The 15,000-nt window shown below is 32.7% G+C and overlaps 1 protein-coding gene across 1 annotated transcript in view; it reads left to right on the top strand.

The window, feature by feature from the left end:
• Nucleotides 1–2,887: 2,887 nt before the first annotated feature.
• The window catches only part of clcn4 (chloride channel, voltage-sensitive 4), a 20,796-nt gene continuing 8,683 nt past the window's right edge, over nt 2,888–15,000 (top strand). Inside the window, 8 exon segments of the mRNA NM_001077318.1 lie at nt 2,888–3,004; nt 4,463–4,617; nt 6,652–6,751; nt 8,164–8,351; nt 9,858–9,980; nt 10,278–10,484; nt 10,559–10,639; nt 12,985–13,530. Coding sequence (NP_001070786.1) covers nt 2,989–3,004; nt 4,463–4,617; nt 6,652–6,751; nt 8,164–8,351; nt 9,858–9,980; nt 10,278–10,484; nt 10,559–10,639; nt 12,985–13,530 — 1,416 coding nt within the window. The 5' untranslated portion in view covers nt 2,888–2,988.

The following is a 15,000-nucleotide window of genomic DNA, read 5'->3' as shown; positions in this document are numbered from 1 at the left end:
AGAGCTCAATCCAATAGAGCAGCTTTGGGATGTGGTGAACGGGAGATTGGCATCATGGATGTGCAGCCGACAAATCTGCAGCAACTGTGTGATGCTATCATGTCAATATGGAGCAAAATCTCTGAGGAATATTTCCAGTAGCTTGTTGAATCTCTGCCATGTAGGATTAAGGCAGTTCTGCAGCAAAAGGGGTCCAACCTGGCACTAGTAAGGTGTACCTTACGGTGTATATGACAGAACTGTCAACAGATGCTATAAATATAACTCTTCATGTGCTGCCTAGACATTACGCATAGTGGAAAATAGTCCTACATATATATAAAATTATTGATTAATTGATGCATTATGATTCTTGTAGTGAATCTGAATTGATTCTTTAATGTCCTGAATCGATTCTGTTTTCAGATTAGAGAGAATAAACACTTCAAGCAGTTCCAGTGCAGACAACCCCGGCTCCATCAGTTGCTCCTGTCTACACTAGATCGTAGACACTGAGAGAGAGTGAGCGCTTAGGCTAAAGGTCTGTTAGATTGTAATGCCTACTTTACTACATGTGATTAGTTCACAGTAGAAAAAACAAGCCACACGCACTGTTTTCTCATTTAAAATCTGTTTCTGGAACTGCATCACAATACGAAAAAAACTCCTACTCTACATCCAATATAGTAGACTGAGAAAGAGAGTGAGCGCTGGGTGGAGCATTAGTTTGTGTGTGTGTGTGTGGCTCTGGTGGGCTGAACAACAACTGCATTCACTGATGATGAGATTCAGAACGACACTGATCTGCTGCTGCAGCTGAAGTTTTCACATCATATCTTAATGCTAAAAAATATAACAGGATAAAATTGGTTTGATGTTTGATATTTGCAAATTTAGGGACTATCAGTGGCAGGGATAGGAGGGGGTTTGACGGGGCTGCAGCCCTATTAGAAACTTGCTCAACCCTGACATACCCCCGAAAGAATTTTCTATCACTCAGCGCTAAAAATGATCTTTTAGCCCCCTCTATAAAGAGATATAAGCCCCCTTACAACCAAAAAAATCCTGAAGCCAATATTGAGGACCACTAAATTCATACCAATAGCTATGCTTCCAGTCGCCTATTTTTATGAGCATTTTGGATTATCGCATAAAAAGTCCTTGATGGAAAAGCTAGGATGTGCATTTTAAAAATGTGCATAAAAACTTATCCTAGAAGGATAAACTTTTTAAAACACTCATGATGTAACACACTTAGGGTGAGAACAGCTTGGGCATCAAAGATGTGATTTAGTTTGAACAGATAATGGTCAGATAAAAATGTCTATGATGGGAATGTGCATTAATGGACAAAACAGTTAAAACTTTGTTTTACTCATTGTGCCTCAGCCAAAGTCAGCCATCATAGTGGTTAGTTATTATTTTTATATTATTATTCCCTCCAGAACTGTCTTGAGCGTCTTTTAAAAAGAGTTATTCTATCTATAAAGACACTGATTAACAATCTTGATTTCTCATGACAGACTGCCATTTTTATTAGCGTTCCAATACTGTTTTCTGATTTTTTACATTGTGGCTTTGAGTATGAATAATGGCGTTTCCTTGGTTACTGCAGTAAGCAAAGCAGCGTGACGTCAAATCTAGCAGTATTTTATCCATGGGGTATATGCTGAAGCATGCTAATAGGACTTTTAATTTGCCAGTAACCTGGGTTAAGCGCTTCCGGCGAATTGAATGCCAATGCAAAATCCGGTGCGTTTAAGGTCTGCTTTCTTTAAAAATCAGCGATCTCCACTAGCTGAGTGATATCCGATTTAAAGTGGGTCTCAGATTGTACAAGAAGCACTGCATTACATTACATTTCCCCCGCCATATCTTTATAATATGAGCATTTATTTTACCCCAGTATATTCAATGGAGCTTCTGCGCTAGCCTGCCGATTCTGACGGGCGCGTGCGAGTAAACAGCTTTTTGTCTCGTTTTACGCTTGAGCAACTAAATAAATGCTAACGTTTATTTAACTGAATGTATTTTGATGACATTACAACATCAATGCTGTATAAGGAACCGTATAACATGGTAAAAAGTTCACAATAACAGCTCACCGGAAGTGAATCAGCATGGGAACAGCACTAGCTCGGCATATACCCTATTGAACTACAGCAACTCAACATTCGTCGATTAAATTCAGGCATCCAACAATTTTACATATTTTTTAAGGGCCCTAAATTTCTCTGAATTGACTTAACACGACCCCATAGACTTATTGGCAATAAATTACACTTTATTAAATTAACATTGAAAACTTTTAAAGAAAGATTTTTTTTTTTTTTTTTAGTTTTTATTAATTCGTTTGTTACGAAAGTGTTATGTACGTGTCTGCTTATGTCATGTGATATTTTATGTAGTTTACTTTAAGGTATTTTTTGTACATAGTAAAACAAGTTTTGACTACTGTTACCTCAATGTCAAAGTATTTCTCTCAGCCACCTAATTTTTCAGTTCGGTTTTCTTTGTGAGGAAATTGTTGGCTATTAGCAAGCAAACACACTGAATATTACTCTAACAATACAATTTATATCGAAATATAGATATCTAAGATGTGGCACACTCACCTCACCTTTCAGACGACCGTTAAAAAATATTTCGCTGCTTAAGAAACGATCACGTGATACCTGTTACTTTCCACACCGCGACTCAGGATAAACCAATCAGAGTGTCATGCGAAGACTGGATATCAAAATCGATTGTGCAATCCGTTTTTACATTTATCTTCGAACATTTTATAATTCATTATATGATATAAGTCAGAAAACCTTAGATTTTTTAACGCAGCTCTTAAAATGTGCCTGTTTGCTGTCACTGCGCAGTGACGTCTGCCTGTGTAGACGACGTCCTGACGTCATCACTGTATGTCGACGTCCTGCCGCATCAGTTTATTCTGATGTTATGATGGATAAACACTACTATATATCACCGTATATCTGATTTAATTACACACACGACGACATGGCGGAGGCTGAGGGTGAGAATTATCGTTTGTTTATTTAACATCTGCACCTGCTGTGCGTCACTGGCGTGTTTTTAGCTCTTTGTCTCTAATGCATTTCGGTTTGCTCCTGCTAATGTTTTTAATAATACACTGCTGTCATTAATGTATATCCACATGTGAAATCTGATTTATATTAAGCCTTCAGCGTGCGTCTACATTCTGTTGTGTTTATATTTGGTATATTATTTTTAGGTATACACCTTGTTTACAAGTCTAATCAGTGCATATTATACATATTAATTCAAATAACACAACATGCTGGTGCTTATAAGTGTTTGGATTTACACCATTGTATGTAATATCAGTGATTTTACTATCTAATGGTATAGTAATACTATATTATGTTAATCAAATGTCTATGTAAAATGTTACTGTAAAGGTAAAATGTGGTTTTTTAATTGTTTATGTACTACAGTAGCACATTAATTTAGAAATGCTGCAAGAATCACTATTGCAGTTCTGTGTTATTTTTCACAGCTTAAAAATGTTTACATTTCTGCTTACATGCTTGAAATTTGTGTTTTAGACTAAATAAAATGTGTAAATATAAAGCATAAAATTAATACAGTTATATAGTATAGCAGTAAGGATATATATGTTAAAGAGAAAAATATAGACAAATAAATATAAAATTGTGAACAATAATACATTGTTGTTTTTGTCCAATGATTTGCCTAATTAAACAAACTTTCCTAGTTAACCTAATTAATCCAGTTAAGCCTTTAAATTGTGCTTAAAGCTAAATACAAGTATCCTGCAGAATAACTAATAAAATATTATATATGGTAATTATGGTTAAAATAAAAAGAAAATAGTAGGAATTATTTATTAAAACTGTTATAAATGTTTTGAGGGAAAATATATGAAATATAAATAATTATATATATATATATATATATATATATATATATATATATATATATATATATATATATATATGTCAAATTCAGTATTACTTATCACTTCAGTATATTCAATATTCATCAAAATAATCTTGAATTATTTTAATGTTTTCTTCTATTTTGTATTTTATTTACATTTTTTTTTGTTATGATTCCTTTTTTAGATTACTACCTGACAAAAGTCTTGTCGCCTATCCAAGTTTTAGGGACAACAAATAATAACTTGACTTCTAGTTGAGCATTTGGCATCAGAAGTGTCTTATATGAAAGGCAAAGGCCTCTAGATGACGCTTATTTGACCACAATAAAATATGATCATGCCTTGATTTTTAATTATTTAATTAGTACAGTAAGGTATGAGGTAAGTCCAGTATATATATAGTTTACAAATGATCAACTAGAAGTCAAGTTAGTATTTGTTGCTCTTACAACTGGGATCGACAACCCCAGATCGAAGGCTTTTTTCAGGCAGTGTAGTATAATTTTAGTAATATATTTACTAATAAACTAATAAAATGTTGTTTTTCAGGCATCAGCAGTGCGACTCCCACTGAGGAGATGAACGGCGCCGGGAACCTGATGGACTTCTTAGATGAACCATTTCCAGATGTTGGCACTTATGAGGACTTTCACACCATCGACTGGCTCCGAGAGAAGTCCAAAGACACAGACAGACACCGCAAGGTAAAGCCGACCGCCTGACGCTCATATGCTGATTTTAGGGCTGCATGATACTGGACAAATCTGACATTATGATATTTTGTTTTTATGCAATATATATTGCAATATGAATACATTTTCACTATATGACTTGAATAGCTGTATTTGGAAAGAATTGTATAGTAAAATGTAAAATAGTACTAGTTTATATTCTTATTTTGTAGTTAAATTTTTCCTCATTAAAGTTGTGCTTTTTTGTTCCTGAATGCTTTAGGGTGCTTTCACACCTACACTTTTGTTTGGGAACGTGTCTCGTTTGCCCAGTTAGCGCGGTTCGTTTGGCATATGTGAACAGGGCAATCACGCTCTGTTCCGCGCCACAGTAATCGCTCCGAGATCGCTTGAGTGAGGTGGTCTCGGCTGGATTGAAACGAACCCTGTAGCGGTTCGATTACAGTGAGAAAGTGATCAGATCCGAGCGCGGTTATATCACAGTGTTTTATGGATATGTAATAGGCATACGGCTATATGAAGAGAGAATTATGAGTATGGCGGGAAGTTTCGTGAGTCTCTGGATGCCCGCAAACGAGTGATGATCTTCCGGTAATCTCGCGTCTCCCTCCCGGTCCTCAAATAGGCATCGTCGCGCACCCTTCTCACCCCTCCCTACCGCGTCTCTCCTCAGACACGTCGCGCACACCCTGTCAATCACCACCAAACCACCACCTCTCCTGACAGCTGAGCGGGACGCTGCAAAATAAACCCTGACACTCTGACCAATGTGAGGAGAGTTTACTCGCACGTGACTTGTTTTAGCTCTTTTGGTCCGATTAGAAACTTTGCAGTGTGAAAGCGAACCGCTCCAAGAGCAAAGAGCAACAATGTAACAATTGTAATCTCCGTTTCAGAACAACTGAATCGATTCACAGGTGTGAACGCACCCTTAACCTCTCTTGAAATGCCTTTAAAACACAAGCAAATGATAAAGTTTAACTCTGTTATGGTCATACTTTGCAGTGACTCCACAAATCTCATGTACTCTCAACTGCCGTGCTGATCAACTATAATCCAATTGACTATTTGACTAAGTGACTGTTGCCGACACACACATTGCCATAACGATTTTATTGAAAGGATATATCGTGCAGCCCTAGCTGAGATTACATATTTTAATATATGGTGATAATGAACATGTATATTATTTATATAATGCGCACTTTAAAATGACATGAATAATTAAATATTATTCAAATTTTGGAGTCTTTTAAAATTATTCAGATTGTTGGCTTAAATACAGCATATATTGATTGAAAATGCTCTTACTATTCATTTGCCTATGGTTGTTTTAATACTGTGCAATAAAACTCCATTTGTTAATGTTAATTAAACTAAACTTATGATGCAAACTACAAAAATTTAATCTTGGATGATGTTAATTCCTTAGTTGATGCATGAAATAATGCATTAAAATATTTTTTTTTAATTAAATGGAGTTTGTAACACATTTCTTAGCTAACTTTAACATATTAACTGTGGTTTTCACTGTTGATTTAAATGCATTGACTAACATATATCAAAAGCTACACTCATTTTGGGGCTGTTTACGCCTGGTCACTTCATGTGTTTTTTCTGCTCAAATAGCTACAGTGGATTGGTTGGATAATAAAGCTGAAAGCATGGTTTTAGAGCACAATAATTAATTAGCATGGTCCAGGGTCTCCTTTACCTCCTAAACCCTCAACACTAAATTGGCCAGTGTTTCAGTTTCATTGTCCAAGCTCTGTATCTGATCATAAAATGGACAGGTGTATACAATTATATACAGTTAAAGTCAAAATTATTAGCCCCTATTGTTTTTTTTTCTTTTTTAAATATTTATTATTTTTTTTATAAATGCATTCACATGGTCAAATGTAAAAAACAAAACAAAAAAAAGATTAAATTCACAAATTAGATAGATGTTCCATCAGAAAAAATTGCATGAACCGACCAGGTGTAAACATCCCCGTAGTGACAGTTATCAGCACTTTTTCATGTGTATTGTGTGTGCGTTTACAGATCACCAGTAAGAGTAAAGAGTCCATCTGGGAGTTCATCAAGAGTCTGCTGGACGCCTGGTCAGGGTGGCTGGTGATGCTCCTGATTGGCCTGCTGTCAGGTGCAGAGACACGCCCACTCATGACATCACACATAACTTTATTATTTAAATGTATGCATCTCAGTTTATAGATTCAACACACACTGCTGGGAACACGTTTTTACTGTAATGTTTCTGCTCACCAGGGCTGCATTTATTCAATCAGAAATGCAGTAAAAATTGTGATATTTTAAAACAGCATTGCAATTAAAAAGAAAAAAAATTAAAATAGTAAAGTTTATTTTTTTTTTATTTTGCTTCATCCTTCAAAAACATAATAATCATAAGGTGACTTCATGAAACAGGAATTTATGATTTGTATTATTGAAAACTGTTAAAAATGTGTTCACTTTTATTCATTAAGGACACATGAAATGATTGAAGTGAATTTTCTTTTTATCAAAGAAATATAATCATTATTATAATAATAATAATAATAATTTAGTACTCAGTAATTAAATAAATTAATAAGGTCACACTTCACAATACGGTTTCATTAGTTAATGTATTTACTAAAATGAACGATACTACATTTATTAATCAGAGTTCAATATTTACTAATGCATTATTTACATCCAAATTCATGCTTGTTAACATTAGTTAATGCACAGTGAGCTATTAAACTAACAGCAAACACCTGTATTTTTATTAGCTGATGTTAACTAACATGAACAAATACTGTAATGCAGTGCTTCTCAAACTTTTTTCACCTCTACCTCAGAAAAAAATGGTCTCTCCAAGTACCACCATAATGTCTGGTATTGAAATGCATAGTAGGCCTAATTAAGCGGCTACAGCTCTGCACAGTTCACAAACGTGGCAGATTAATTCTTCTTATTATGAATATTAATTATTGTCAGCCACTTTAAACAAAATAAATAGTTTGAACAATAACACACTCACAGGAAAAGAAAAAAAGATTAATAAAATGTCAACGTTCAAATTAAAATGTGCTTTTAAAAGTTAAGTAAAATTGGCACTGTTCTTAAAAAGTTCAAAGAAAACTGCTGTACTTAAATGTAAAGTATTATCATAAAGTAGCCCATTCATCAAAAAATGTATAAAAGTAAAAAATCTAAAATAATAAAGTAATCTAAGCTCAGCATCAAATAGCTCCGCCCCTTCATCAGTAGCTCCTCCTTCACCAGTAGCACCGCCCCTTCCGCTACAGAAGCAAAGCTGTGAGCATTGAGTGTGTGAAGTGTTCAACATTACACACTTATTTTTAACTGTTGAATAACTGCATCTTCCTGAATAATTGAGTGTGAATGCACTACTTGTACTACAAAGTGGCATAGAATAGTGCATGAGTACGCGATTTGGGACGCACCTAAAGTCAATCACCGCCCACATGTTTTCAATCTTTCTGATTTTAAAGTGCATGTTATAAAGCATCATAAGCTCATTTCTTTTCTCTGTGGTTTCTCTCGCAGGCACTCTGGCCGGAGTGATCGATCTGGCTGTTGATTGGATGACGGATCTGAAGGAAGGCGTGTGTTTATCTGCGTTCTGGTACAGTCATGAGCAGTGCTGCTGGACGTCCAACGAAACCACCTTCGCTGACAGAGACAAATGTCCACAGTGGCAGAAATGGGCTGAGCTGATGACCGGATACACAGAGGTACTGGGCTTAATGTGGTCGATCTGTTTTTATTATTTAATGTGTTTATTGTGTAGTCACAAATTAAAATATGCCAATGATAAAGTCACAAAAGCTTCATGTTAATTCAATAAAAGATATGCACTGCATGGTTCAAAATAAAGCCGCACTGTAAAATAAAAACATTATTTCTAGTATATACATTTTAGCATGTTGTAATGTAATATTGATGTTTTAAATTTTATTTTACAGTGAGATATTACAGTTACATTGTTTTAAATAGATTTATGAATTGTAATTGTTAATAATTATTCATTCATTAATTTTCTTTTTGGCCTAGTCTCTTTATTTATCTGGGGTCATCACATTTTTGAGAATTTATTAAATTAATTATTAAAGTTGTAAATATTTTTATTTATATAATTAAAAAATTGTATTTAATAAACAAATTAGCTTAAAAATAATATGTATAATGATTATAATTATAAATTAATAATTCTAATAATTATTTTAATAGTAATGTACGCAAATAGTACACACAAATATTAATGAAAACAACACTATGAATATAATAAAAAGTAGCCAAATATAAATCGTTTTTAAAAATCTAAAAAATTTGATGTTTTTATTAATTATTATTATTAATAAAAATATGTATTAATTGTTTAATAATTATTACATTATTATTATTATTATTATTATTATTATTATTATTATTATTATTATTATTACAAGCACAGCAAACCTGAAACCTTTTTTAATAAATTCACAATTTTTTTGAGAACAAATTTATTAAATATTTAATAATTAATTATTAAACTTTAAATATTTTCATTTATATATCTTTCAAAATAATGTATTTAATAAAGGGATTAGCTTAGAAATAATATTTATATTGATTATAATTATAAAATTATAATTCTAATAATTATTTTTATATTAATGCATGCAAATAGTACACACAAATATTTTTATATTTTTATATATAATATTATTTATATTTTTATTAATATTTTTTATTAATTATTATTGTTAATAATAATATTTATTAATTGTTTACAATTATTATTATTAATATAAAAATAATAACCATAATAATAATAATTATTATTGTTATTTTTTATTATAATTATTACAGGCACATTAAGCCTGAAACCTTATTTAATAAATTCACAATTTTATTTTTTGAGAAAAATTTATTAAATTAATTATTAAACCTAAAAAATATTTTCATTTATATATCTTTTAAAATAATGCATTTAAAAGGGATTAGCTTAGAAATAATGATTATAATAATTATAATTAATAATATTAATGATAATAATAATAATTTTTAATAGTAGTACATGCAAATATTAATACAAACAAAAACAGCAATATTAATATAAAAATAAAAAGCCAAATATAGTTTTTAAAAATCAGAAAAATGTGTTCCTTTTTATTTATCAGGAAAGTATTCCAAAGTTTTCCAAACCTTTTATTTTTTGATAATACAAAAAAACTGGTACTGTGTGTGTGTGTGTTCAGGGCGCTGGTGTGTATGTGCTGAACTACTTCCTGTACGTGCTGTGGGCTCTGTTCTTCTCCTTCCTGGCCGTGTCTCTGGTGCGAGTGTTTGCTCCGTACGCCTGCGGTTCAGGAATACCAGAGGTACAAACACACACACACACACACACACACGCACACACACAAACACACACAGACACAGACATCCAGCACAATTCACTGTGTGTGTTTAAGAGTTTAGAGAGAGAGAGAGAGAGAGAGAGAGAGAGAAAGTGTGTGTTTGTCTGTAAGTGAGTGTGTGTTTGTGTGTGTTTTTTTGTGTCTTTAAGACCAAATGTCCCCACAAGTATAGCAATATCAGTAGAAACACCATTACATATATGAGGAGTGCCCATAAAACATGAAAACCCCACGTGTGTGTGTGTGTGTGCATGTGTGCAGATCAAGACCATCCTGAGCGGCTTCATCATCCGTGGGTATCTGGGCAAGTGGACGCTGCTGATCAAGACGGTGACGCTGGTTCTGGCCGTGTCTTCAGGCCTCAGTCTGGGGAAGGAGGGTCCGCTGGTCCACGTGGCCTGCTGCTGTGGAAACCTCTTCTGCAGCCTCTTCTCCAAGTACAGCAAGAATGAAGGCAAACGCAGAGAGGTGCGCAGAACACACACACATTGAATGATTGTAACACACACATCAGGATGAAGCTGAAATGTGCTGTGCTGCAGGTGCTGTCAGCTGCAGCGGCCGCTGGTGTCTCAGTGGCATTTGGAGCTCCGATTGGAGGAGTACTGTTCAGCTTGGAGGAGGTGCGAACACACACACGTGTCTTTAAACTCACTCGTGCATATGTACACACACACACACACACAAAATAGTGTAATAAGCGTATTATATTGGTCATGCTAATATCTCTTCTTAGGTCAGCTATTATTTCCCTTGAAAACAGTAATAACAGTGTAATAAGTGTGTAGTAAACGTGAGTATATAATAAGCATGTAATAAACAGGTACTATTAGTTATGCTAATGTTTCTCTGCAGTTCAGTTGGTATTTCCTACTGACGACTGTAATAACAGTGTAATAAGCATATTATAAGTATATAATAGCAATCATGTTAACGTCTACAGGTCAGCTGTTATTTCCCTCTGAATACTGTAAGAAGCATGTAAAAAGCATGTATTAAGCATGTAATATCAGTCATACCAACGTTTTTCCACAGGTCAGCTATTATTTCCCACTGAAGACTGTAATAGCAGTGTAATAAGCGTGTAATAACAGTAACTCCACTGCTTGGCTAGTATTTGCTTCTGAATACTGTAATAACAGTGTAATAAGCATGTAGTAAGCATGTAATATCAGTCATGCTAGCATCTTTCTGCAGGTCAGTTAATATTTCTGACTGAAGACTGTAATAAGCGCATAATAAGTGTGTAATAAGCGTGTATTAAGCATGTAATATCAGTCATGCTAACGTCACTCTTCAGGTCAGCTATTATTTTCCGCCTAAGTCTAGTAAGCGCGTAATAAGTATGTAATAAGCATTTATTAAGCGCATAATATTAGTCATACCAACGTTTTTCCACAGTTCAGCTATCATTTCCCACTAAAGACTGTAATAACAGTGTAATAAGCACATAATAAGCATGTAATAGGTGTATATTAGCAATCATGATAATTTTTCACTGTAGGTCAGCTATTTATTCATTCTAAATTATAATTACAGTGTAATAAGCATGTAGTAAGCTTGTAATAAGCACACAATAAGCATGTAATATGCAAATATCATCAGTCAGGCTAACTTCTCTCTGCAGGTCAGCTATTATTTCCCCCTGAAGACTAATTACAGTGTAATAAGTGTTAAATAACCATGTAATAAGCATATAACATCAGTCATGCTAACATCTCTCCACATTTCAGCAACAATTTCCCCCTGATGACTAATAACAATGTAATAAGCATGTTATATCAAATATGCTAACGTCTCTTCGCAGGTCAGCTATTATTTACCTCTGACCACTAATCACAGTGTAATAAGCATGTAGTAAACTTGTAATAGGCATATAATAGGCATGTAATACGCATATATTATCAGTCATGCTAACTATCCGTAGGTCAGTTATTATTTTCTTCTGAAGGCTAATAGCAGTGTAATGAGTGTTAAGTAAGCATGTAATAAGCATATAACATCAGTTATACTAACATCTCTTCATTTCACCTATTATTTCCCTCTGATAATTGTAATAAGCATGTTATATCAATCATGCTAACGTCTCTTCAAAGGTCAGCTATTATTGCCTTCTGAAGACTACTTGCAGTGTAATAAGCATGTAGTAAGTCTGTAATAGACATATAATAAACATGTAATAAGCATGTATTAAGTATATATTATCAGTCATGCTAAATTCTCTCCGTAGGTCAGCTATTATTTTTAAATAAAGACTAATTACAGTGTAATAAGGGTTACATAAGCACGTAATAAGCATGTTATATCAATCATGATAACTCTTTCTGCAGATCAGCTATTATTTTTTTCTGAAGACTAATTACAGTGTAATAAGCATGTAGTAAGTTTGTAGTAAGCATGTAATAAGCAAATATCATCAGTCATGCTAACTTCTCTCTGTAGGTCAGCTATTATTATTATCTAAAGACTTATTACAGTGTAATACGTGTTAAATAAGCATGTAATAAGCATGTTTTATCAATCATGATAACTCTCTCTGCAGATCAGCTATTATTTCCCTCTGAAGACTAATTACAGTGTAATAAGCATGTAGTAAGCTTGTAGTAAGCATGTAATAAGCAAATATCATCAGTCATGCTAAATTCTCTCCGTAGGTCAGCTATTATTTTTAAATAAAGACTAATTACAGTGTAATAAGGGTTACATAAGCACGTAATAAGCATGTTATATCAATCATGATAACTCTTTCTGCAGATCAGCTATTATTTTTTTCTGAAGACTAATTACAGTGTAATAAGCATGTAGTAAGTTTGTAGTAAGCATGTAATAAGCAAATATCATCAGTCATGCTAACTTCTCTCTGTAGGTCAGCTATTATTTTTATCTTAAGACTAATTACAGTGTAATACGTGTTAAATAAGCATGTAATAAGCATGTCATATCAATCATGATAACTCTCTCTCTGCAGGTCAGCTATTATTTCCCTCTGAAGACTCTCTGGCGCTCGTTTTTCGCCGCTCTGGTCGCCGCCTTCACCCTGCGCTCCATCAACCCATTTGGGAACAACCGCCTGGTGCTGTTCTACGTGGAGTACCACACACCCTGGTACATGGCAGAGCTGGTGCCCTTCATCCTGCTGGGGGTGTTCGGAGGCCTTTGGGGGACACTGTTTATCCGCTGCAACATCGCCTGGTGCCGCCGCCGCAAAACCACCCGCCTGGGCAAATACCCGGTGCTGGAAGTGCTGGCGGTGACGGGCATCACTGCGGTGCTGGCCTTCCCGAATCCGTACACTCGCCGCAGCACCAGCGAGCTGATCTCAGAGCTGTTCAATGACTGCGGAGCGCTGGAGTCCTCGCAGCTCTGTGATTACATCAACAGCCCCAACATGACCCGCCCGGTGGACGATATTCCTGACCGACCCGCAGGGCCTGGGGTCTACAGCGCCCTCTGGCAGCTCACACTCGCACTTGCCTTTAAGATCATCATCACCATCTTCACCTTCGGCATGAAGGTCAGAGCAGAGCAGTGCTTTCATGTTTATTTAGATTTTAAGTGTGCTTTTATTTTGACATTTTTATAATTATTACTGTTTATGAATTTTAATTAGTTTATTTTCATGTTTATTTAGATTTTAAGTGTGCTTTTATTTTGACATTTTTATAATTATTACTGTTTATGAATTTTAATTAGTTTATTTTCATGTTTATTTAGATTATAAATGGCTTTTATTTTTACATTTTTATAATTATTATTGTTTATGAATTTTAATTAGTTTATTTTCATGTTTATTTAGATTATAAATGGCTTTTATTTTCATAATTTTATAATTACTATATATGAATTTGCGTTTGTTTGTTTTCATGTTTATTTAGATTATAAATGGCTTTTATTTTATTAATTTTATAATTATTACTGTTTATGAATTTTCATTTGTTTGTTTTCACATTTATTTAGATTTTGAGTGGGCTTTTATTTTGATATTTTTATAATTATTACTGTTTTTTATTTTTTTGTTTGTTTTCATGTTTATTTAATTATAAATGGCTTTTATTTTCATAATTTTATAATTATTACTGTTTATAAAATGTATTTGTTTGTTTTCATGCTTATTTAGATTATGAATGACTTTTATTTTTGATAATTTTAAAATTATTGCTATGTTTGCATTTGCTTTTGTTAGTTTTCATATTTATTTAGCTTAAAAATGGCTTTTATTTTGATAATTTTATAATCATTTTTTTTTATTTGTATTAGTTTAATTTCAAATTTATTTATATTTTGAACGGGCTTTTATTTTGATGTTTATTCACAGTTTTAATCACCCTTTATTTTATATTTATATATATTTTTTTAAAGATTTTATTGATTTTTAATTCACTTAATTCCTCTTTTTATTTATTATATCCACACACACACACACACACACACACATTATTGTTAATTGATAATTATAATTATTATTTTTAAATGGACTTTAATTGTTTTGTTCTCATATTTATTTCTATTTTGAACGGGCTTTTATTTTTATGTTTTGATGTTTTCATATTTTTTTAGGCTTTATTTGTTTTTTTTATTTTTTTGTTATTTATAAGCATTTTTATTTTCCTTTATTTTTATGTGCACCCACACACACACACTATATATATATATATATATATATATATATATATATATATATATATATATATATATATATATATAATTATATTATTATATATATATTATTATATTATATATAAATAATAATAATAATATATATTATAATGATATTATAATTAATTATAATTATATTATATATATATATATATATATATATATATATATATATATATATATATATATATATATATATATATTTATATATATATATATATATATATATATATATATATATATATACAGTTGAAGTCAGAATTATTAGCCCCTGGATATTTTTCAAGATATTAGTATTTAATGTAATATAATCTAATTTGATTTAATT

The sequence above is a fragment of the Danio rerio genome, chromosome 11 (assembly GCF_049306965.1).
Source record: "Danio rerio strain Tuebingen ecotype United States chromosome 11, GRCz12tu, whole genome shotgun sequence".
NCBI lineage: Eukaryota > Metazoa > Chordata > Actinopteri > Cypriniformes > Danionidae > Danio > Danio rerio.
This window is presented reverse-complemented; position numbering and strand designations above follow the sequence as displayed.